We start from the raw sequence: 25,785 nt of genomic DNA, 5'->3' as shown, positions 1-25,785 counted from the left end.
TAGCTATAGAATAGTTCACTGAAGAAAGATTTTCAGCCAGCACATTTCTCGTGTTACCATGTACTACAAACACTGGTAGTTTTATGTCTTTTTGTTTTTAATCAACATATATATAAAGCCTTACCCCTAGATGCTAATATCGTATTGATCACTATCGATCACCGCTTCGGAGTTTTTCATGCTATTTATATGCGGTAATTATATGAACGACCTGTAATGTGCATATTATTCGTAGATGCAACCCATATATAAATAAATTGTATTCTTATGAAATGATCTGGCAGTATTTGTATATTTCTATATATGCGTATCACTCGGCAGACTGGCAGTATATGTATAGCAACTAACCCCCAAATGTACCCCATTTCATGTTGAAATCATCAAAACAAAGTTAATTTAAGAACATAACATGTTCCACCCGGCCATTATCAAATTAAAATTCATTTCACCACGATATTTAAACACTAATTATATCTAAGTTGCCATCCGTACGAGGTACATAATTACCCTTATTGAGATAATAGTTTCTGTTTATAACGTGAATCACGAGCTCACGTTTACAGTATTTAATTAGATGTATGATCGACGTATAAATACGACTCGATATCTTTCGATATTGACGATGTAAACCATTCTAAGCTAGTGTGGATAAATGTTTTAAGATTTGTATTCTGTATGTTGTGGAAATCTGAGAATAAAATCAAACAGAGTTTACTAAAGTTTCTTCATTAACGTGGGCATTGAAGTTGAAAGGTGAACGGGCGACTGGCAGTTCTGAGACGGTCTACGAAATAGCAATATACGGTGACATCACATTCATTTAACAATCATATATGCTATATATGTATATTTGGTTGGCTGTATTTGTATATGAGTTGGCGACATATGCTTATTCTTGGCAGTATATGTATGGCACGTTATCAGCCTTATCGAACGCTGTTTAATTTTGATTTCTCGCTAAAAAGCAACGAAATCAAAGCGAGTGACCTTGTGAAACGCGTCAAAAGAGGAGAATTGCAATTTTCATTATACCCTAATTTATAAGACCGCTCTGGGATAAAATAATTGGTTTCATATAAATTTTTACGGATAGGTGAACGGGCTACAAATAAATAACAAACTTATTGTTGCAGATTGACTCGGGTAAAACCTATATGTATTCAAAAACAGTAAATGCTCGGATGAACTAGAAAAAGACAATTAACAACTGAATTATATAGATACTGTATTGTGTCCTTCTGTTTTTTGTAACTAAAGTCTCTGTTTTATTAAGAAAATGGATAGCCAGCTCAACGTTTTCGATGTATGTTTTTAGATTATAAGTTTCCTGCAATATTGTTAGAATTCTTCCAGGCTTTCAGCAATAATTATTTCATCCGAAATCCTTGTAAATTCTTTTACCCTTTATTTTCAGGTTAATTTGAAATCCATCCTAACAAATGAAATACCATACAAAGAGGGCTATTCGTAGACATAAAGTATGTATCCTGAAGGAGCCTGGTCATCATTATAACATTCAGTGCTCATTACAAAATGATTTCAAATATTTCTCGCAGTTTATGTCATAACAATCAAAATATATAGACAAATTCATGATCGCATTTTAAGATCTGAGTCTGTATTGTAGTGACAAACTACTCCGAGGATACCTCAAGATAGTCCGTTTTTAAAATTTTCTGAAACATGGTCAATATTACCAATAAATGAAGTGATAGCTTCAAATGCCTACATCAATACCTTTTTTGATGTAAATATACTTTATAAGACAAATTCACCCAGCTTATAGATATGCAATAAATCTAGAAAAATTGATTTGCAAGAAGTGTACCAAAAAAAGAGTAATTAGCGATTTCAGGTATATTTCTTTTTCATGAAGTATTTGTAAGTACACTATTCATCAATAATAAAATTCTAGAAAATACAATTTTTCAATAAAACTTCCAATTTCCAGTTTCAAAATTAAGAAATCTTTAACCGCTTGAATATTACAGGATGACCTGACGTAAAGGCGCGAACATTTTAGAAAAGCAAAAAACGGACAAACCTACAATTGCACAGAGAATTTGAATATTTGTATTTCGAATATTGCTTGATACAGAACCAGAAAGTTTCTCAGACTCGTTATTGAATATTTTGATATAACATGTTTTTGTGAGGCTTTTTATGACTTCCATATTGCTCGAAAAATCATGATCATCTTCATTTCCACGAAAAATCATAAAATAAAAACAAAATTGAATGAAATATATACATTGTGTACTTACTGGCGCGATATTGAAACATTAGTCAAGGCAGAAGTAGGCACATAGTATAGTTGCCTTTTGTTCCTTATTGAATATATCCTCATTTTTATTTTCTCGTCAAGTTCCTAAACCATTCGATTGACAGTTATATTAATGTTTCATTGCAATTTTTTCAAAAAAGTCACAGAAGAGCTACCCACATATATGGACGAATATTCAAGTTAAATTACAGTATATACAGCTTTTTTTCTTTATTACATGCGTTGGTTTGCTCAAAGTCACAAAAAACTAGCCCAAATTTAGAAAAGAAACTTGACAATGGAACACTGACACACAAACATGCTAGACAGGATTGATGTCAAAGTATTTTCAGTGAATGAGCCAAACATATTTCCATCATTATAAAAAAGATGTATGTCATTGTTATCACCAATACCTGCAATAATTGATGGAAAGCTTGCCGTTGCAAGTCAGCTGCAAGTCTTACAATACTGAATTATTATTGTGTAGGTTTGCGCTTTACACATGCAGTACTTGTATCAGGACTGGAGAAATTTGACGAAATTCACATGCGAAAATGAGAGAAGGCTCTATTGTACCATTATGTCATAAACATAGTAACAGCACTGCTTCTATAAATTCCATACCAGCATATGTGACTGTGGTGTTTCACATATTGGTATATTGAATTGAGACCCGCCTTATTACAGATTTTCTATCTCCAAAATATTAGTATGATTTTTTACAATAATTTGTGACTTGAAAATACATGAAGGAGACCTTTTTTTATGCGCAGATCAGTGCTCCATCATCTCTGTACCATATATGCTGATTGTTGTGATAGAGCATGCTAAACAAGGAGATACTGGTCATAAATTAATACTAGTGTAATGCGACAACAAAAAATGGCTAAAATCGTTTTTATCAAACATTTATTATATTGGACTACGTTTAAATTTGTAATGTACATAATAGCCGCTGCGCTAACGAGCGATAATAGGTCGACGCTGTATTTAAATTTCAAACAATGTCGTTTGAGATAAAGTAAGACGAAATTCGCACATTATGTGCTTTGTCTGGTATGAAATCTGGCGCGTTTTAATGTAAGGCAGTGCATAAGTTGCCATTCTTCAAGTATTATCTACTCCCACCTGCCCGCTATGACACTTGCTAGAAATAACATGATATATTTTATTTCCCGCTTGTATCGGTCTGAAAAAAACTAAAGAAAATGTTTCATTTTTATTAATGTGGAAGAAGACACGTATATGTTCTATCACATTATGTTTCCCCTCATTTCAATTACCGCCATTCGAGCGGAGGCATAACAAGTGCGAATAAAATAGATTAAAAATAAATTTTTGGTTAACATGAGTATCGATTAACATGGCCGGCTAATGAACTTATTCAGTAATAGTTCTCTTAAAATATGCGCGAAATATTTCAATCTGAATGAAGTTTAAATTATGTTTCAATCAAAATGAAATTATTTCTAAAAGTCGGTAGATTATTCTTTTTTCAATCATGACAGGGCGTATCATGACTTGGTCGCTGCGCAGGTGTGCTGTTGCAAATTTTATCAAAAATGTCACAAATTTTTGGATATACGATACATATAAATTCGCGTATATTAGAAACTTAGGCCATTCAGTGGAATACATAACCTACAGTTTGCTAAAAATTATCTCAACACAGCATGTCGAGGGATGCGTAAAAGAGTGTGTTGCTCCGAACTTGAAATAAACGGCGTCCGATCAGTAAAAGTTGATCACGAAAAATTCATTTTCATTTCGTCCTGTAATTTGATGTTATTTGAAGTGCCGCATGACCGCATTCGGAAAATTCAACGTCGCCGATAACAATTATGAACAAACGTTCATCGTTTGTTTTTCTTTGGTAAATTGCTCGCTTTTTCCGAATCGCATAAATCTGATTTGAATCGCTTCAAAAAAGATGCCATACGATTCGATTCGCAAATCCCAAAGCGGCATCCCTAGCCGCCCACAAGTTTCGAAAGTTTGCATTTCCAAAAACTAAAAATACTGGAAGAAGGGATTGGTGATATAGATAAAAACGAATTAGCGAAGTTGAGCAATTTTAAGTGTAGTTCAGAAATTTAAACAGCAAGATTTAAGTCAGCATAGATTTGATCTTCGGAAAATATAAATAAACGATTATTATATATATCTGATTGCTTTGATGTCGACTAACATTTATTTCAACGTGCCATGTGAAGAATATTTTTTGCGCGTTTAATGTACAATTTCAGTTATACTCACGCACACAGTGTAATTAATGAATAATAATGAATATTTATACTGCAGTTTTTCTAGTGTATGTTTACTCACGCAATTGTTTTGAAATTTTGGTGAGATTTGAGGTCTGTCAGGATTTTGAATACAAGTTACCAACAGAGTCAAGCTTTGCCTCATGTATGGGCAATCCTGAAAATAAATAAGAAAATTGCGGAAATATGAGTATAGCCTAAATGCCTATATGAAGTCAGCGGTAGGAAACCCACTTTATCTCATAAGACGCTTTGGTATGATGCCAATAATAGTTCAAGAAGACACAATGATAAATGCAATTTGGTAGGATTGTACTATTAGGATTGTAAATATGAATTGATATTTGACCTTATTACTGATTTGAACATTAGCCAAAGAACGTTCAACGTTGGAATTGTTCTTATTCAATCAAAGATCTAAAAACAATCTTGAACGTGGTCATCTGAAGTGCGCCCGGTTAGAGATGTTGGACGTGGCTGTGAATGGTTTACAGTTACAAATTCAGTAATTCAAAATTCCTTATTTTAGAAACTTCCAAACCTCTAAAAATTTGAGTTGTAGTTTTGGTCTAATAAACTAGAGCACACTTGTAAACTGTTAAGGTTAATCTCAAGCGCTTATCGCAAGCAAAATGTGTTTACATGGGGTAAAACATGTAAATGTGTAATATATTAAATATATATTTTTATCAAGTTTTTATCGCATCATATTATGCTAATAAAGCTTCATTTCAATGTCTGATTCTTTTTTGCTAATACATGTAATAAAAGCAACTTAGTAGATTTATATTGTAAGGTTCATACTGCAAGAATGAAATTGCAAAGTTTCGAAAGATATGCCGCTATTCTTCTTTTACTGGCATTAGTCAGAGATGTATCTGGAGCTTCAGATAGTAAGATACTTTTTGCAATATTGCCTATCGGAGCGTAATATTTGGGGATCGAAAACATAAATAAACATGCCAGCAATAAAATCATGAAAGCTGATAAAAACATTTCAATCAAATGTTCTGTATATGAAATACGCAAAGGATATCAAGAAGCCCCAGCATAATTGACATTTCATTATTTTGTCTTACAGCTCATGACTGTTGGAATACGGCTGATCGTGGGGCAAGTTACCGAGGGAATATGACTGTCACAAATGGTGGAAAAACTTGTCAACGATGGGATTCGCAGAGCCCGCATAAACATACAAGGTATATGAATCACGGGTATATTATGACTTTCCGTAAATGGATATTTTACATTAGCATAAAATACAAAGTTACAGTCATATACTAAATATGGATGCATAACATGCACATGTTTAGTGAAAAGATTACGCCTTTAACCACGAACTATTTTGAATCGATTATTTTTGCGCTACTTCTCGGTGGAAATTACTTCATAGAATTGGCACTATTTATAAGAATTTAGATTTCGTCTCAATATTTATCAGATCCGAGAAATGGAAAGTGTTTTTAGTAACGTCAAATATATTGCGCTAATTTTTTGTTGAATGATAAATTAAGTCAGCGCCCTAAGTCACTGCTCGTCAACCGGGTGTATAGCACATATATGACAACATTTATTTCCTCACACATCTTTTACCGTTTCTTTTTTACTGTTTCCGCTGACCGTTTTACCACGCTTAATATCATTTACTATACTCACAGAACTGCAGAAGTCTTTACCCATTCTGGATTAGTAAACAACTTCTGCAGAAATCCTGATGCAGAACCATTGGGACCTTGGTGTTATACAACAGACTCGGAGAAACGTTGGGAAAATTGTCCAATACCGAAGTGTGAATGTGAGTTCATAAAAATGTAGCCTATATGACACGAAGTTTTTTGCCTCTTTTTAATTGATGAAGACGTGTAGTCATGTACCCCAGAATTCCCATGACGGAAACCCACTATATATATATATATATATATATCTTGGAGCAAATGATTAATGATGTATTCACATGAGGTGACAATCATACAATTGGGACACGAATTATTTTGACGCGTAGCTCACCACAAAGTCCGTTATCTAATCATTCAACATTTTCAAGTCTCAACGCCGAAGCAATCCACATCGGTGGTATCGATAATAATATGTAATGAAGTTGCCTTGACTGAGGCTGCTGCTGTTGACCACCCAAATTTTTGATCAATGACCCTCAATGATTTCGCTCTCGATGTCTTTGTTGTAGTATATATAAAATAAGTTAAACGAAGTCACACTTTATTGATTAGAAAGATGATGCACTCCGAATAAATTTTTGGACCAATAATATTCATAACCACGGCGATTCATTGATTTGTTCAAAGCGGATTTCTTATATTATATATATTTCCTCTCGTTAATCGGGTACAAGGTCCGGCACTACTTTGACAATGATTTGAACCACACTTTGTGATATCTCTCACCAATTCATGCTACGAATTTTTTTTTTTTTGCAATACATATAAAACTTTTGATATGTCAAGAGTATGTATTTCACACAAATATTTACTTAACTCAATTCAGGATATATATATGAACTTTGAAAGCTTTTATGCCTTTATCACAAATTTTAATGAACTCGTGATGAATTAGCTTTAGATGAACAAATGAGCAAAAATATATATGCTTGATATAAAATTAGCATCAGAAATGCAACAGAATTTTCCACGGCGTAACTATAGGTTTATATCCGTGCCAATTGCATACCGCCATAATAATGAAAAGATGCCGAATTTCGTTTTTTAATTTTATGAACATTTCTCTTTTGTGGTTATTTATTTCCAGGCATAATAAAACAGTCAAATAATATTCTAGCGTAGTATCATATAATATGATGGAATGAAGGATGTCGTGATCGATATTCCTTACTGTAAATTTTCTAAAATTTTGATTTCGAAAGGCGTTAATTTCAGAGTGATTCTCATTTTCTGAATTATATTCTGCCGTTTTTTTGCGAAAACCCAAAACTTTACAACTGTAAAGTACACCTAGAAAATGTGCAGATATATAACAGTACATGGAAGAGAATTGTAAACAAAGCTGTAGAAATCATGTAGTATCTCTGGAAACGTCATTTCCTATCCCGTCTGATATCTATATGGATTGACTTACATCTGACGATATAATTCTGAAAATCTTTCTGGAAGAAGGTTGTATAAACTGCATTATTTGGAAATGCAGCCTATTTCTAACAGCGTACATTACTGTGGTTATAGATGTCCATAGCCATCCAACCTCGTTCATTTATGACAACTGTGGTTCGACACCAAAAGAGAATGTAGACTGGTCTCAGGCAAGTATTTATGAACGTATTTGATGTATGAAGTATACATGCTAAACTAATGGAATACTTCAATAAGTAAATATGAGAACACTTGCCCTTCGAAATGGGGTGCGGCAATTTTGGAAAACTTTTCAATACCCAATTGCAAATAAGATCAAATTATATTTAACTTTTCTTGATAGGTACCTTCTTCAGTCTGGTATCTATCATCTAAATCTCCAGATGGAATGTTTTCGAGAGTAGTCAATTGTCAAGCTATAAAAAATATTACAAATGACCTCCAAGTCATTTCGACCCGGCGTACTGGTATCTAAGATTGCACCACAATTTTCAGATAGGTTCAACGTTTCTTTTCTACAAAAACTCTTTGTAATTCCGAGGATTTTTTTCGTTAAATATGTCATCCAAGAAAAGATCTTGGTCTGATGATTATTTGCGGTATGGCTCTTCCTGTTCAACTGAACGAGACTCCAATGCGAGAATGGCGTGAGAATTGCCCCTTTTGAATCGAAGCCACGTGTCTCTCAATTGGTTACCGAAAAACAGCAGCAGAAGTATTACTAATAAATCTAATGAATAATTGAAGTTTACTGTTTGTTGCAATTTATTCTGCTACAACCAATGGAGCAACCAGTTTTTTTTTTCGGTGGTTGATACTCTCTTGACAAAGCATTTCCTTCAAATTTAACTCGCAAAAACAACCTATGCTCAACAGTAAGGCAACGAATTTATATTTTATCAATTGAAGGTGGTCAAATTTTCTATAAATTTGTACAAAATCGACTTACCCTCAATAAGTTCAGGTTGCGCTCTTAGTTCAAATATTTTGGGTTCGACAGAAGCTTGCGGAATAGCGTAGGGGTTCGGCAGGCTCACAAAGTTTGAGAACCACTGACTTTAGCGGTCCTCGAAAATTCCTTCGTCGTGGAAACTTTGTGGAAACGTTAGGCGCTACGTTCTAAACAATTATCAGAATCAATTTCCCCAAATACATTTTTCGTAATACCCCGCCTTTGAAATAGAGTGAAAGAGAGATTGATAGAGAGATCCGATAGTAAATAAAGCAAGTATTCCAAACATTGTCTATCAAACAAACAGTGAAATTGGTGAATATTTTTTTGTTATGCGTCTGAATATTTATTTGCTATATCGTTCTATAATAGGATGAGTGGATATAATATGAGTCAATCAATCCAATTTTCGGCCGTGGCATTGAGAAAATCTAGAGGCGATGTCACATTCAAATCAATCAAAGTATTTCTGACGCCAAGAAGATCTTCCGCTGTTGGATACGGTGTTGGTGTAAACACTCCAATCCATCGAATCCCTGCAAAATTTGAGACTATGTTGTAATTAATTTTGTATTATGAAAATAATTACTATAGTGAATATTGGTAAGAACTGATCAAAACTAAGTACACCAAGGTATCCGTTTTGGTATCAAATTTCACACACTTTGGATTTTATTTCATTTTATTAGATTAGGACATCTGTTATTTTGTCCGTGTCTGATTGCGCTGGAAACACAATGCTACTATGTTTTTTTTTGTCCTATTTACCGCATTTGATGTTTCTCGAAACGGGGACTTGAAATATAAGATTTCTACTCACGTTTACTTTCACGCAAAGTAAAAACTAATTTGTTCCCTGCAATTGTTACACTTCAAAAATTACCTTCAAATTTATTACAATCAACAGCAAGAATATATGCTAAATAATCTGATGCAAATAAGATCTTTGTGTTGCTATTCGCATGAGATTCAACTGTAAGAATAAACACATAAGTTATACAAATGTTTGTGTTACAAGTGGTCACAATAGAAAGTAATGTACAAGTATTGAATAAATCAGATCATAAAATAGGGTTTCCATTAGATTTCTTCCGTTTACTAATGGGTTACTTGGTGTATTTTATACAGCAGTATCGCATATCGCCTTTTTGTTATGGCGATAGTTTGCAACAGTGCTTAGTTTGTTTTATTAAAAAGGCATAAGTTTCGGTATTTTGTCAAATCTATGACTTTCTATTTTTAAAAACTTTTCCTTAAAGATATGCTATTATAGAATATCACAAAAACTGTGTTGACGTGCAATATATAGTAAAACTTTTTCAAGATATTTTCTTCAAGATATATTATCGCATGATGTTTGCAAATTCTCCTTGTAGAACTTAGGTTAATTTGTGCATATACTGTGTCCGTGTCTATTTGATTTCGATTGAAAAAGCATTGGCATCGAACTTTCGTAGACCTTTTCTGAAAAAATTCATACGCGCAAACCTGAATTCTTCCAACCAAGAGTTAGTTATCGTAAAATTGCATCCTCACGTAAGTTCGTTTCGGCAATTGAGCAAACGTTCGTTGTTGCAAAACTATATTGGCGAAAAAACCCGGGTTGACAGTAGTTTTATTTTGGGAAATGTAATTCGTGCTCACGAAACCATATTCTCGCTTTGCGCATAAAGCTATATTTTCAAAATTTGGCAGTTACATTTGCCCACGGCCTGCGAACCTGAATTTTGTGAGCCTATCAGTAATGCATTGTGATAAATATTAGTTGTGCAGGCGAATCCTTTTCTTATCGGAGTTGGGTCGATAACACAGACACAATGGTGTGACATGTGAATAGAGTACATGCATCTAAAATACATTGACTGTTTATGTAAATCATTCGAATGGCTCTCTCTCTATATATATATACATATACATATGCTATATTTTGCTGCAGTTGGGCCACTCGTTTTCTGGCATATGGCATATAATGAGCTACTCGCAGCGTTATTTTAGCGGTTTTTAATAGAAAATGGTATGACAAAATGTCACGCAAGTAATACAGTTCGTTTAATATAGTCGAGTTGGTCCCAATCGTGGCCGGAGTGGTTTCAATTACATATTCGATCCCCAAATAAATAAATATTGTTCTGTTGAAGCTGTACTGAAAATTCTAGTATTCTCGAATATATTTCAATGAAACACATCTAAAAATAGTATTATAATCAAAATTCATTGAATAGTTATCGAGAAAATTGGGTGCAACATTTTTTTATTCGTCGTTTTTTGGTCATAACTTTTGATATAATTAAAACAAACCAAAAATGTTGATACCATTCAATTGGTATTTGAGAGACGCCTTTAACGATATATTATTTAATGGCTGGATAGCTAAAAAAAATTAAAAATTTTGAAATTTGCAAATAAATGGGGTTGGGAAACTTATTATCGCATATCGAATTAGGTTACTGGGGTTTCATTGATTATAATTTAATTTTCCGCCTTTGATGTTCGTTTTTTTTTGTTGTATTCAAATATACTTGAATATAACAAGTGCATTGCACGTGCTTTTCATCAACTTTAGGCAAAAAACTCAAAATATCGCTTCAAGATCGATGGTGATGTTATCAACAACGCAATTTTCGCCTTAATTATTAGGTTTTCTAGCGATAATATGATGTATTAGCAAATAAAAGTATTTATATGAGCAAGTTAAAACTAAGCCTAGTATTTTGGTACTTCATATCATTAAATCGAACCTTCACCTGATTAATTAACCATTTTTTAAACAAATATAGTTACCATTTCGGGAACAGGAGGAGAATCGGCGATGTATGAAAACTCGAATTCCCGCAGAATTAAATCCAATAGCTCGGTCTAGGAAGGGATCTAACTTTTCCTTTCCCATTGAATGCAAAGTTTCGTGTTCTGGTGACTGTGAGTTTGCTTATTTATATAATTCCAACTGGAGAACAAAATGAATGAAGTGGAAAACTAAACAACTTGGTATCGGCATGAGCGACTTAGACTTGCGGCATAGAAAGTTTCTAATTCCTACATTTCCACGAGTCCCAATAACAAGTTGTATCCCATTTTTTAATTAGGAATACAGCCGCTGAAAGGTCACAGAGCTTTCAAATATGCCACAGTTCGTTAGAATAGATTCTAGGGCTAATTAGCTCCTTGTAATCTGAATTTCAACTGTGCAGCGTTCAATTTCCGACTTTCAGGTAATGTATTTTTCCGAGTGGGATTCGTCCAAAATAGCCACTGAACTGAAAATATATGGAACGATCTTCTCTCTCGTTTTGCGTTGTATTGCCGCGGGATCATATGATCGCCGCCATCTTGGCATCAATGCTTCCAAATTTTCTTCGTGTTGCATATGGTTTTGGCCAGTTTTCGTCTATTTTACTATCTAGTGCGCCGCATATGAATGTATATGCGACACTTTGTGGGTATTCAAATACAATTGTATTCGAGTTGTATTTTTAGAGCCTGATGTGGATCTCGTTCTTGAAAAAATTTGGTTGTTTGTGTTTAGGCAATTGTACAATAGATATAAGTGGAAACAATTGTTTTTGCCTGATATCATAAAATGTAATAACCTCCACGGGGAAGATTTCACCTAAGTCTCCAGTATAAGACGAAGAGAAGTTTAGTTGATACTGCCGTAGTCTGTGTACTCGGTTAGGGTTAGGCCATAACTTTATTCCGACTTTTCTTATTTTAGTTACATTACGAGTTCGGGTACTGTGTCTGTTACCCAAGTGAATATACCCATCAGTCCCTTTACAGCACTTGACGTAAAGTAGGAGAACAATAGTAGTTGCCTCCATATTGGACAATTTAAATATATATCTCGGGTAGGCCACTACGGCGCCAGGCCACGCAAAATACTTACGGCAATAAAATATGGCCAAATATAGGCAAATGGAGAATGGATTCCGATAAGCCATCTTGGCTGATGTTCTGTGGTCGTTTTTGTTCGCTTTTGACTGATACGTTGGCCATATTAGCAACCACGACTTACGCATATTTATATAACTGCCAAAATTAGACCGTATGGTGGACTGGGGTATATTAGCGTTTGATATATAATGAGAAACGAATCAAGAACATGCGAATATGCAAAAAAAATCGACGCAAATAATTAATTTCTGTAAAATTCCATAAGAAATGCATTGGGCGTATCGGAAAATCTGGAAGCATATCGTCAAAACGAGATAGGCTTCAAATGATCCCGCGAAAACGAGAGAGAAGCACACTCCATATTTATATATCTCTGTGAAAATAGCTCACAATGTACTGGAGGTTATCATAATTCATTCGATTATGGATAGTTGGAAATAAGTTACGACAGTTAATGTAATTAGTATCATGTATTTCCAACAATGCGAAAAATCATAGTGACGTCATATGGTTTTCTAAGTGAAATTAATTTTGGCGTCATAACAAAGATGTTCATGTATGATGATGTCATAAATTTATATAAAAATTTCCGTTGGACGGAAGATCTGTATGTTAATCACGCAAGTATACTAAATAATAAGTTGAATATTGAAAACGAATAAACCGCATTACCAGTAAACTTGAAGTCAGAGTAGCTATTTCTATTTGTGCCAAGGGAGCAGGGACTTGACCCAAATCCTACCCTTTTTTTTATTTTTCATGAAATCGCTCATCTGGGACTTCAAAGAGAGGGGTGTGGGAGTAATCTTTAAACGTATCTGGGCATTATTTAATGTTTACAATAGAGATGATATGGCAATATTGTTATCAGCACAATGCAGATCGTGGCTTTTTATAGAAGTATGTTTGCGCAGCAAAAATCGCCCAGCTTTACAAAACTGCCAAAATTATCGGTAATTACAAGTAAAAAAGCTCTTGTACAAGAAGACCAATCCATCTTTTCAACTGTTGGTACGTCGCCCATCAAGATCCGTCTGTCAAAATCGGTGACAGCAAAATGACTTTCGCTGACCATGCATTTAGAGTGACTGTTCTGTACCATTGACCGACAAACAATTCCATTGTGACAAGATATCACAAGTCATCGTTGTATTAAAATCTCCTGTTTGCTGTATCAAATAGACACGGTGGTAAGTAGCGCACGATTTGGGCACAGATAGCAAACGTCAGCTTCAATAACAGATGCGTCGTATGCCATGAAAATTACAAGATTGCAAAGAAATCTTAGCCCGCTTCTTCAGGCAAACACTTGCTTCACTTATGTTTGAATATTGTTACAAATGCCCATGTCTAGGCAAAAAACAAACATGGGTGGAAATATGCTAGAAGTCTTTCACGTTCATTAATATTCTGGTAATTGTAAATAAAATTGCAAGCTAGTTCATATTTCTACACATTGCCATAAGTTTATAGGATGAATATTCCCGTAGTATGTGAACTGGGTTAGGGTTAATACACCATAACTTTATTCAGATTTTCCTTATTTTTGTTATATTTTGAAATCGGACTGCCTGTGTTGGCCAAATAAATATACCCCTTACCGTAGGTTTCAGTCCTTGATGTTAAGTGGGCAACAAAATTAGTTACCTCCATATTTGTACACACACTTCTGGAGCGCCGTTTATGGGGCTTGAGCTTGCATTTTAAAACCTTGTGCAAGCTTTGAATGATTGACATCGGGTTAAATAACTATCTTAAGCAGAGACTTAAATTAATTAATTAACATCTCGACGTAACATGTTACAGACAAAGCTTCTTTGTTTTATTTTGTATACATTTGACCGTGTTTATTTTAAAAGATATCGGTCATTGAGCTTTGTTATTTGGTTGACCGCTCATAAATTACTTCCTTTTTAAAACAATTTCACCATCTGTCCGTGGGCAGGAATAGGCATGTCGGCGTAAACAAAACCCTTTATCAGTCTTTTCTTTTTTCTCTTATTCTTGTTTATTTATTATATCGAATCATTGCCAGTCGGTTGTTTACTATTTATTTAGTGTTAGGAGTTTGCCGTTGAGTAGTGCTAATTTACTTGCCGCAATGAGCTGGTATGTTTGCTTGTTTTAAGTTAAATGATGAGGTTCGATTTGTTTTGCATAATTTAATGTTGCTATTGTTTGCATATTTTAGAATAAAGTATGTTAAAAACCATAGGAATGGCCAATGAATCACATTTTTTCACCCAGAAATTTCAAGCAGTGCGCGAAGACTGATCATTTGAATATTTTCAGCGTCATTAAACCATTTGCGATCAGCATCAACTTTTTTACGTTCTGTTGCCATTTCTCTAATTATAAACAATTATAGGCTCATTAAACGAGTGATTGTGAATTTTATACTTGTTAGGTTATAGTATAATTTAGTTTCTCAAAACAAATTTTGTCACGTTAAGAATATATTCGTCAATAAAGCTGTTTTGTTAATATAATTCAGTGAAGCGTCGCGGGCCGAATCAGGCCCGTGGGCCGTAGTTTGCCGACCACTGATCTAAACCCTTCAATGAAAGTTTGATCATTTTACTGAGTCGGCCGATATTTGTCCCATCACTGCATCTAGAAGTCTGATACATTTATAAATAGACCGAATTCGATATGAAGGTATCAAATATAATTGGCTTCATAACTGCAAACTCTCCCTTAACAACGAAACATTGCGATAATCCTAAACGCTGAAAGAGAAACTCAAAAATACGATTTCAATCCATTCATTGGTAGTAGACGGTTTAACAAGTATTTCATGGTTGCCGTAACTCAAAGGCGAGCAACGATGAACACAATTGAATTGATATGACATGACATTTTAAATTCTCGGGTCGGCCATGGATTGAGCGATGAGTGTTGCTCGGAAACTTTCTATTCTACCCCCCCCCCCCCCCCCTCCCCCATTTTAGAAAAGCATGGCTGCTGCGCCCTTAGTGATAAATAATGTTATATTTGAATCACCACCACATTTCGACACCACCATCGTCAAATTTTATTAGTGATAGTGACGTTAATGCTTCTCCACAGATACGAAATTAACCAAGTCAGTTTTTTAAGTGAACGAATAGCTCGCGGTGCCCTGAGGCTCCGTACGGAGCACTTATAGCAGTGGGGATCAACGCCCGACAAAAGACTCCTCTTCTCACCCTCATCAGATAGAAATACATCATACATATAAGCGGAATAACAGCGAATAATGCATAAAGATTGGTTTCACGTGTAGCTTACAGCAAAGCATCCAAAATTCATTAAAAAACCAATACATTTTTTCCCGCATATCAGCGTTTTCATACATAAAATACAATTACAGATCAAGGCTAGAGGTAGAAAAATATCTTCAAAGTTGCCGTATCCCAAATTAAACCTCGATTTGATATGTTGTGTATTATACACAAAGCTTATAATTTGCATTAGTCATAATAAACGCTATTATTCACAATTTCATGTGATAAGTTTCATATAATTTTGTGCAAGAAAAATGCTAGTGTCGACAATAGTCCTAAAATCGATAAGTAATTACATGTTTACCAAATACTTGGGTAGCGAGAAGTTAAAATTTTTTTGGGGGTCGCGCTAAAAAGTAGTTGCGGACCCCTGTTCTAGAGAGAACATGACTTTTGTGCAAAGCGTCCTAGACTACTGTAACTTTCTGGTATAACCATACACAAACAGAAGTTCATGAGTAAACAATGTTTAATAAATTTACTTCATTTTTGTACAAGTATGTGTTCTCGCTGCAATGCTTGCTCAGTCTCACAATCATTGAAACTATGAAAATATGGTGATTCTGGGAGATAACTAAAATATATTTTAATTGATATTCGATAATATTTAACTTTGTTTTAATAGATTTCATCGTCACATTGGTATCTTTCGTTCAAATCATCAGATGAAATATTTTCGAAAGTTGTCAATAGTCAAGTGGTAAAAAATATCACAAATGACCTCGAAGGCATGTAAAATTTCATTTTAAAAACTTTTGTTATTCTGGGTTACTATGATAATGATATTGTTGAGTTTAATGGGCATTTTGACATCGCATTCCCGCGGCAGCAACATTCTGTTATTAGGGCGCCAAAGCATATCGATTGTGCAGATAAATAAATTTTGAGTGTATCCTGTGAAGGATTGTGCGAAGCACATTAACAAAATTGGATGTTCACCTGCTATTTCTTTTTGAGTAGATAATGAGAAACATTGTTTTAGAAAGCTTAATATAAAATGAATCTGAAGCAGCTTTATAATTGTATTTTGACAGGCAGTCTATTACACGTTATTTATATTTTTAAAATAGATAAGAGCCTAAAGAATTTGTGGTCGCACTTTTCAAAACCAAGGAAACAGCAACATATCGAGGAATTCGTGAGTTCTCAGTCGTTAAACACTACCTGATTTATTAGTTGTAACTTGTAACTATTCCTTTAAATACAGAAGACGCAGATCATAGAGAAGTCGGCTCTCGAGTTTCTTCGCCCGTCCATGACACAGCAGCTGCGCAGGAAGGTATTGTGTTATTTTCAAAAGGAATTCATCAGGATTTAACGGCGATCATGTTTCACAAACTTATAGTTATCATGAGGCATTTTAGATTAGTACACAAAATATATACATGTTCTAAAGCAGCAGACAGGGGTAGCTGAAGAATGAACTTTTTCGCGAATACAACCTTGCGTGGAAATGAATATGGAAAAATGTGGTATTGGGACAATGAACGAGATACTAAAATATTCGACTTATTTAAAAAGTAACTATGCACTGGAATCCATTTTTAGCAAAAAAGCAATATATGATATCTAATAAACCAAGCAACTCATTAGTCAACGAGGGCAGTTTTAGGAAATAACATTTTATAATCTGATTGATTCAATATTTCTATATAGTGTGAACAATTACTTCGATTGTGATCACTATGGTAACACAGCCGTTTGTATAATCCATGTGTGTACGTATGGTTACAGTTGAATCTATTGAAAATGGCAACACGGAGATCATGGTTGCAACCGACTATTCAACATACATCGTTTGTATAGATTGTAATATATTTGGAGGTAATTTGTTGATGATTTGGAAGTGGCAAGAAACGAATTAGTTTTTTTATTCATACACAACCGTAAGTTTATGAAAACGAGTAAAGCATCTTATTTGTAAATTTACTGTTTCAAATTACAGCAAATGCGTTAACTGAAATCGAAGTAAAACTTTGAAATGTGGTTTTGAGTATTGTGCTGCCAGGGCAATCAGTCATGCACAAGATAACAGCTGCCATTATCATCTACTGCTACATAATATCTGAAATGGTATGCCACTTATTGTTGATCAATTCATACCAATATAAAATATGTGATATTTTAAAAAACAATGTCAATAAAAACATAGTTAGTATCTTGCAGGGATTCGGTTGATCGGAGTGTATACGTCAACACCATATTCATCAGCAAAAGACCTTCTTGACATTAGGAATGCTTTGATTGATTTGAACGTGACATCACGTCTAAATAATTCTCAATGCTCAGATGTTATTGTTGCTTCCGACATCTCAACAAATTAATGCAACGACACAAATATTACATTGTCTGACTTATTAAATATCAACTTATTTTATTATTATAAAACAATGTAGCAAATAAATATTTAGACGTAGGATATAGTAGAATCTTTCTTTTAGAATAGTAACTTTATTTCGACAGGCCTGGGAAGCGTTATTTTTACCTTTTGTATAATCTGATGCGATCGCTTAATTGTGGAAGTGGAAATAAGTTGAGAGCCAACAAACGAAAGTCGATAACTCGGAAGAGGTAAAAAAATTTGTCGCAATACCACAGGAACGCTAATTGATGCTTTACATATTATCAGTAATTCGCTATATCACAATGCGAAACATATTGAACATAATCGCTTTTGGGTCACCGATTTTAATGCTCGTTCGATATGTTTAGAATAGTCTACTTTCCATATTTCAAAGAATTTGATTCTATTCAATTTATGTTTACATAAAGTCGATCAATTTTCCAAGTAATGAATTTTTAAGGAACACTGAGGGAAAAGTGTGCGAAATGAACTAGAAAGTGCTTTTCTATATTTAAACAGCAATGGTCATATCATAGTAATCGGGAAAAAATTTGAAAAAATGAATAAATTTGATAAAGCTACTCTGGCTGCTGCTGTTGACCATCTATGTTAGGGTCGTCAAACCCGTGGACCGCGGGCCACATGTGGCCCGACGAAGGTTTCCGAGTGGCCCGCGTGGTATTATTCGAATCCCAATGTTTTTCACAAATCTGAGCCTTTATTGAAACCTCTAATAAAAAATGTCGTTCAAACGCACGAGAAGCACCACCTAGCTATCGAAAGCTTCTTTTATGTCCATTTATGGTCGTTATTGCTAGTGAGACATGTTTGAATTTATTTTAATCGTCTGCCATGTATTTCAATCTGTTTTCCTGTTTTTTTTCTGTGAAGCTAGAAGAGGCAGTTTTATGACCTCAATATTTGACAGCATTCACTTCTAAGAGCAATTTTTTTCATGAATGAACAAGGAAAATCCCCCGTGAAACACTAATTTCTGACAGCCACGTGAAAAATTTGCTCCGCATTTCTACATCGTCCATTGCACCTATGATTGACAGACTTGTCGGATAAACGCAGTGCCATACTTCCCATAAATATTTATGTGTGGTTAAAACTTTTGACTTTACTGTATCTTCGTATTTTCGTTGTTCTTATAATTTAGGTGCTTTGTTTGTTTTTTCTTTGATCTGTAGTCGGTGAAACTAGAATATAACTACCATGTCAAGTGAACCGCGCAATCATTCGTAAACTAAATGTGGTCCTTCGTCCAAAAAGGTTGGACAACCCTGATCTATGTTATGAGCTTATGTGCCTCAATGATTTATGTTACATAAGCTGAGTGAGGCCAAACTTCAATGGTGAAAAAGATGATGCACCCCGAAACAAGTTTGAGACCAATCATATTCATAACTCATTTGATATTGGCCATGGAGGTTAATAACGGTACTGGGAGTACGAGCACAAATGTGGCAACAATACTTCATAATAGATTCCATCTTCAGATTGGTATCTTTCGTTCAAATCATCAAATAAGGTATTTTCGAAAGTTATCAGGTGATAAAAATTATCACAAAATGACCTCGAAGGCAGTGCAAAATTTTAAGAATTATTATTATTATGGGTGAGTTACTAATCGTCCTAAGCGTTAGGAATACGCGAAGTGGATCGAAGTGTACACACCAAAACCATATCCATCAGCAAAATTCCTTTATGATATTAGGAATACTTTAATTGATTTGGACGTGACATCGACTCTAAATAATTCTCAATGCTCAAATGTTATGAGTGCTTCCGACTTCTCAACGAAATAATGCAACGACGCAAATATTACATTGTTTGACGGTTCTTAGGACTTATAATTATCTACTCATTTTATTATAGAACAATGAAGCAAATAAATATTCAGACATAGGCTATAATAGAATGTTTCTTTTAGAATAGTAACGTAGGTTTCGGCAGGCCTGAAACGCATTGTTTTTAACTTTTGTATGGTCTTATGCGATCGCTTTATTGTGGAAGTGGGAATAAGTTGAAAGCCATCAAATGAAAGTCGAGCACTCGGACGAAGTAACAAAATTTGTCGCAAGAACGCTTATTAATGCTTTACATATTATCAGTGATTCGTTATGTCACAATCCGAAACATATCTACCATAAATACTTTTGGGTCACCGATTTTATTGTTCGTTTGATATACTTTGTTTAGAATACTTTCCATATTTACTATCTATTTTGAAGGTAGGTTACCACGGAAAATTTATTTTGGAGAATTTGACTCTATTTAATTATCCAGGACTTTTGGTTTACGAAAGGTCGGCTAAGTTTTCAAGAAATGAGGGATTTTTGAGGAACACTGAGGAAAAGTGTGCGAAATGAACTAGAAAGTGTCTTACTATAAGTAAACAGCAAAGTTCTAGGTTAAATATCGAATCCTGTAAGAATCAGAAACAAATTGAAGAAATGGATTTATTTAAAAAACGTTCCCCTGCTGCTGCTGTTAACCATCGAAGTTTTAAGCCAATGTGACTCAACACTTCATTGGTGAGGAAAATGACGCATCCCGAAACAAGTTTGAGACCAGTCATATTTACAACTCTTGATATTGGTCAAAGTTCTAGGTTAAATAATGAGTCCTGTAAGAATCAGAAACAAATTGAAGAAATAGATTTATTTAAAAAACGTTGCCTTAGCCGCTGCTGTTGTTAACCATCGAATTTTTAAGCCAATGTGACTCAACACTTCATTGGTGAGAAAAATGACGCAACCCGAAACAAGTTTGAGACCAGTCATATTTACAACTCTTGATATTGGTCATGAAGCTGAATAACAGTACTGGGAGCGCCAGCGCAAATGTTGTAACGATACTCCATACAGCGGCAATTAGGTGAATAGTTCAAGTTAAGCTCTAATTTCCAATCATTGTTTTATTTGGCTTAAAAAAGGCTCTTCACCCTTTTGATTAAAATCTGAACCAGACCTTGTAATATCTTTCATCAAATTATGCGAGGAATTGTTTTTACGACCCATATATAAACATACAACTTTTAATGATATGTCAACATTATATTTTATATAAAAAGATGTCTGACATGAAACGTTACTAAACTTGAGATATATGAACATTGACAGCTTTTATCCCGAACGTTATTGACATCGTTATGAATTAATTTAGTCCGAAGAAATGAGTAAATTCATATATTATGGTTAAAATAAAATTAGCTTCGGAAATGAAAAACAAACTTTTTCACGGCGTGATCGAGTTTTCCTTTATTAAATTATATCCGTGCCAATTGTATACCGTCATAATATCAAAAACTTGCTGCGCATGTTATCGTTGTTTTTGTTTGATTTTATGAGCATTACGCTTTTTTTTATTCATACAAAGCATATTGAAATATCTAAAATAATATTCTTTCAGTTGTGATTTTGGAACCTAGTTTTGTAAAGTGGGACCTCGAAGCAATATATCTTGGGAAAACCCGAAAATATAATTGCAATTAATATTCGTGGTACGATTCAGCGGGTTCGTGCGAACACGTTATTGGAATGAACGCGTTCTTGTTTTAGACGTTAAACAAATGCAACACCGATTATATTTGGCGTACCGTAGAACCTGTTGTTGGTGAGTCGATACAAGAGAAAACTCATTTATAAATTTTCGAACCCAGCACTGACTAAGATTCAATAATATTTCAACTTCTTTTAAAGCAGTGGTCGGAAACCACCGGGCCGCGGCCCATCGCCGGTCCGCGGAAAGGTTACTGCCGTTCCGCAGAGGGGTGATACAAAAACAGACAAGGCTGTAATAAAACCTCTAGAATCTAACCACAAACCCTACGACTAAAAAACAGTACCCAACAGTAAACCAAACAAAACCAAATCCAGGGGTATGCAAACTGCGGAACCAAAGGCGGCCCGCGAACTAGTTTGTTGCGTCCCTTGAACGACCCGACATTCAATAAATAAAACAAAAATTAATCCCAAATTTATTATTGTCTCTACACGGATTTATGTGGTGACAAGTGCTGCTGCACGGCGCTTGTTATGTAACAAGTAGCGTCAGTTGTATGTCGTTCGAGGTAATTTTGATTTTAAAAATGTCTGGGAATCGGGAGCGACGAGGGTCGAGCTTTCCAAAGTGCTTGAACGGAAAAATATTTTTCTTTCTTGCGCATTCCAAAACCAGTTTGCTCGATATGCCCAGTCAGCATCGCAGTTGTTAAGGGTTTCAATGTTAAACTCGTTACGAAACGAGTCGTCGAAAATTCGACCTGAGACCCGGCACTGCACCACAGCTCATCTGTGCGACATTGCAAAACGTGTAATGTGCACGTTCGGAAGAACATATGGCGTTGAGCACCTTCATCTAAAATGCATTACACTTAGACTAAATTTCGTACTCGCTTGTCAGATCATCCTATGGACGACAAGTTGCCTTAAAAACATCATCTTTCACATTGATAATAAGTAAATGAAAACAATGTATTGTTGGAAATGTATTGTTGAGAAGCACTTTCGCAACTTTTTTTAGGGACTTTAGCACTTTTTTCCGATTTTGAAAGGCAAAAATTCAAAGTTGACAATTATTTTCGTGCGAGTATTAAGTTGACAAATAAGTTGCCTACTAGGACTTTTGTAACCCAATTTTGCATTACATAATGATATTTGCTGGAATTCTAACCCATGTGGTGCATACATATGAGACAAAACTTTTGCATTAACGGCAAAATTCTTGTTTATAATGTGATTATTATACAAGCACGCCGATTCCGCTTCTCCCGCAAAAACAGTTGGCGGCGTTATTGAAACCAGATACAACGCAGTGCGTTTCTTCAAACGAGAGTGGTCATGTGACTGTAAATGACACCAATGAATTGTGACCAAAGTACACGATTTTCTAGTGCAAGTTTGACGGGATTTGTTCCTTCCTCAGCAAATTTATTGAAGCCATTCAGAAAGTTCTGATACCCGATACGATTTTTGTAACGAGTGTAAACCTAGGCCATTATTTTTTGAATTAGAAGAAACGTCCAGCAGCATCTCACAGATTTGCGAAATCACCAAATACATGGTCGTATTAACAGTCATTTTATTGTAACCACTAATGTCAAAAGCAATATTTGTGAGCATATCACTGGACGGAAATATTTTGCACCCCTGCTATTTGCAGAACAACGATACGCTAAAGTTGATTGATCGAATACACGGGAAGTATTTATTTATCATCTCACTGGCCAACATCGGGCGGAATTGTACGATCATGTTGTCTTCCTTAAATAACATCTGTGTATTAATTATGATATGTCCTTGTTGGATTTTCATTTATTTAAAATTAGAAATTGTTCGGGATGCCCATATAAGTGTATAATAATAATATTATAGTGTAATCAGTAACCAACTTACCAAAAAGAAAGTCTAAGGAGCTTGAGGCGGTCAGCCACGGGTTTTCCAGCGTGGGTCTTACGGTCAAATTAAATACCGGTAAATGCTTTAATCGTACAATTTACAACTCCGTAAGAGGTCTGTTACATTCCAGAGTTTCGTGTAGCTCGCCTCCCTCTGTAATCGTTTGGTGAAGATTTGGTATGCCTATTTCAAGGATATACTTACTAATCTTCGACCATTATTTAATTCGCAATCAGTTGTAACCACGTAGCGAATTTTTCTCATAAATGAGGTATTTCCGGAGAGGAACAAATGTGAGAAATGTTAGAAATAAAACGATAAAAATAGTGAAAATTAATTTCGAGAGAAAAGGAAAACTCGCGAGTATCAATGGTGTTATAATCGTTTATATGCACAAAAACATCGATTGAATGTACATGAAATGTGTGAAACTATTACTCGTGGTAATCAATGTTAATCTTTTTATTGTAATTCGAGTATTTACCTACACGTGATTAGAGATGGGCAAAATCGGATTTTTGAATAGAATAATTTTTTATATTTAGTTTTATTTAATAGAAACTCACTAAAGACCGAAAACTCGGTAACAAGGCGGAGTTTTTACTTCCTAATTTTGTCACAATCATGGATTATTTTTTGTCACCGCGACCGTTTCAGCGGCGGACATCCTAATTATTGTTGCACTATTTTTTAAAGCACCTTTTTCACAAGTAATAATTCTCACGCAGCGGCGGACAATAAACTTATTTTTATATTTCAAGCCGAACTATGAGTTCACATAGGCGAAAATGTTAAAGACTCTATTAGGTAGTGAATTCATAAACCTTTTAATTTTATTTTGATCTCATCATCTGGTTCGATAAAAGTTTGTAAATTACGGTCCTAGTTTTTAGCGAACAATATTATCATTACTGACCCCGTGAAGAAACTATTTATAAAGCTAACAAGAGCTGACTTTTTACGATTTTAATTTCTATCGTTTCTGTGTTATTTTTGTATTAAATAACACTGGCCAACACATTTTTTGGTGCCCAAGGTTTCTAAGCTGATTTAGATTAATTTGGGGGTGCTGAGTCCAAAAATCATACTCGTTTTTTCTCATCAGGTCAAATTTTTGAAATATTTGCCATTTTATACCTTTTTTCCTTAAAATTAGGGGTATTTCTAGCGTTATATCAAATGTTTAAGTTTTTATTGTGATGTATGCCAAACGATTATGACATCACACGCCTTATAGAAGGCAAATTTTATATATATAGAAGTCAGACATGAAATAAATAGGCTGCATTGTTTTGGTTGAGTTGCAGATTTTTAGAGCAAAAATTAAATATGGCTACATCTTCTCTTAGGCGACATTGTTCAAACAATCCAAATGTATTTTGCTATATTTGCGGAGAATATACATTGCAATCCAACAGGAAAGGGATCAGTAAATTTGTGAGGTGTGCTTATCTTGCCTACTTCAAAGTAATGCTGGGTGATCAAGATAAGGTATGGGCACCTCATATTGTATGCAAGCAATGTGTTGAACATCTTCGACAGTGGACAAAAAAGGATAGAAAGTCACTCCGCTTTGGTATTCCAATGGTCTGGCGTGAACCGAAAAATCATTTTGATGACTGCTACTTCTGTGCAGTAAACACTAAGGGAATCAATAGGAAGAACAGAAAATCGTTGGTTTATCCAAACCTCGAGTCTGCAATTAGGCCAATTCCACACTGCAATGAAATTCCTGTTCCAGTGTTTGAAGGCTTGCCCGAATTGGAATTGCCTTGCTCTGAAGAATATCAAACCTCCGTTTTGTCCACTAAAAGTAGTGAGGGCACTGATTCAGATATCTGGTTTCCTTCTTCACTGCCACAGCTTTTTTCTCAAGAAGAACTTAATGATCTGACTAGAGATCTCAACCTTTCCAAAGAATCTTCTGAACTTCTAGCTTCAAGACTCAATGAAAAAAATCTACTTCAGCCGGGAACTCTCATAACATTCTATAGAAAACGCCATATTGAATTCTTGTCATATTTCACTCAGGAAAAAGACATAGTATATTGTAACAACGTTGCCGGCCTGCTGCGGCAGCTTGGTGTCCAACAATATGATCCTCAAGATTGGCGCCTTTTCATAGACAGTTCCAAAAGAAGTTTAAAATGTGTTCTTCTTCACAATGGAAACTTATTTGGATCAGTTCTAGGTCATTCAACAAACCTCAAAGAAAAATACGATGAAATCAAATTTGCACTGGGAAAAATTTCATACAGACAGCACCAATGGATCATATGTGTCGATTTGAAAATGG

The 25,785-nt window shown here is 34.8% G+C and overlaps 1 protein-coding gene and 1 long non-coding RNA gene across 2 annotated transcripts; both read left to right on the top strand.

The window, feature by feature from the left end:
• The first annotated feature begins 614 nt into the window (after positions 1-614).
• On the top strand, positions 615-2,105 carry LOC144425586 (uncharacterized). Its single transcript, XR_013477538.1, has 3 exons — positions 615-804; positions 1,415-1,478; positions 1,992-2,105. It is a non-coding gene; the product is annotated as an uncharacterized LOC144425586 (long non-coding RNA).
• A 3,227-nt stretch (positions 2,106-5,332) lies between these two features.
• Positions 5,333-6,672, top strand: LOC120346675 (plasminogen-like). Its single transcript, XM_078115188.1, has 4 exons — positions 5,333-5,423; positions 5,612-5,729; positions 6,189-6,325; positions 6,575-6,672. The coding sequence occupies exons 1-4, from the start codon at positions 5,342-5,344 to the stop codon at positions 6,670-6,672; spliced, it is 435 nt and encodes a 144-aa protein (XP_077971314.1). The 5' UTR covers positions 5,333-5,341.
• Positions 6,673-25,785: the final 19,113 nt, after the last annotated feature.

The sequence above is a fragment of the Styela clava genome, chromosome 8 (assembly GCF_964204865.1).
Source record: "Styela clava chromosome 8, kaStyClav1.hap1.2, whole genome shotgun sequence".
Taxonomy (NCBI): Eukaryota; Metazoa; Chordata; class Ascidiacea; order Stolidobranchia; family Styelidae; genus Styela; species Styela clava.
Note: the sequence above shows the minus strand (reverse complement) of the source record. Positions and strands in the feature narration are given on the sequence as shown.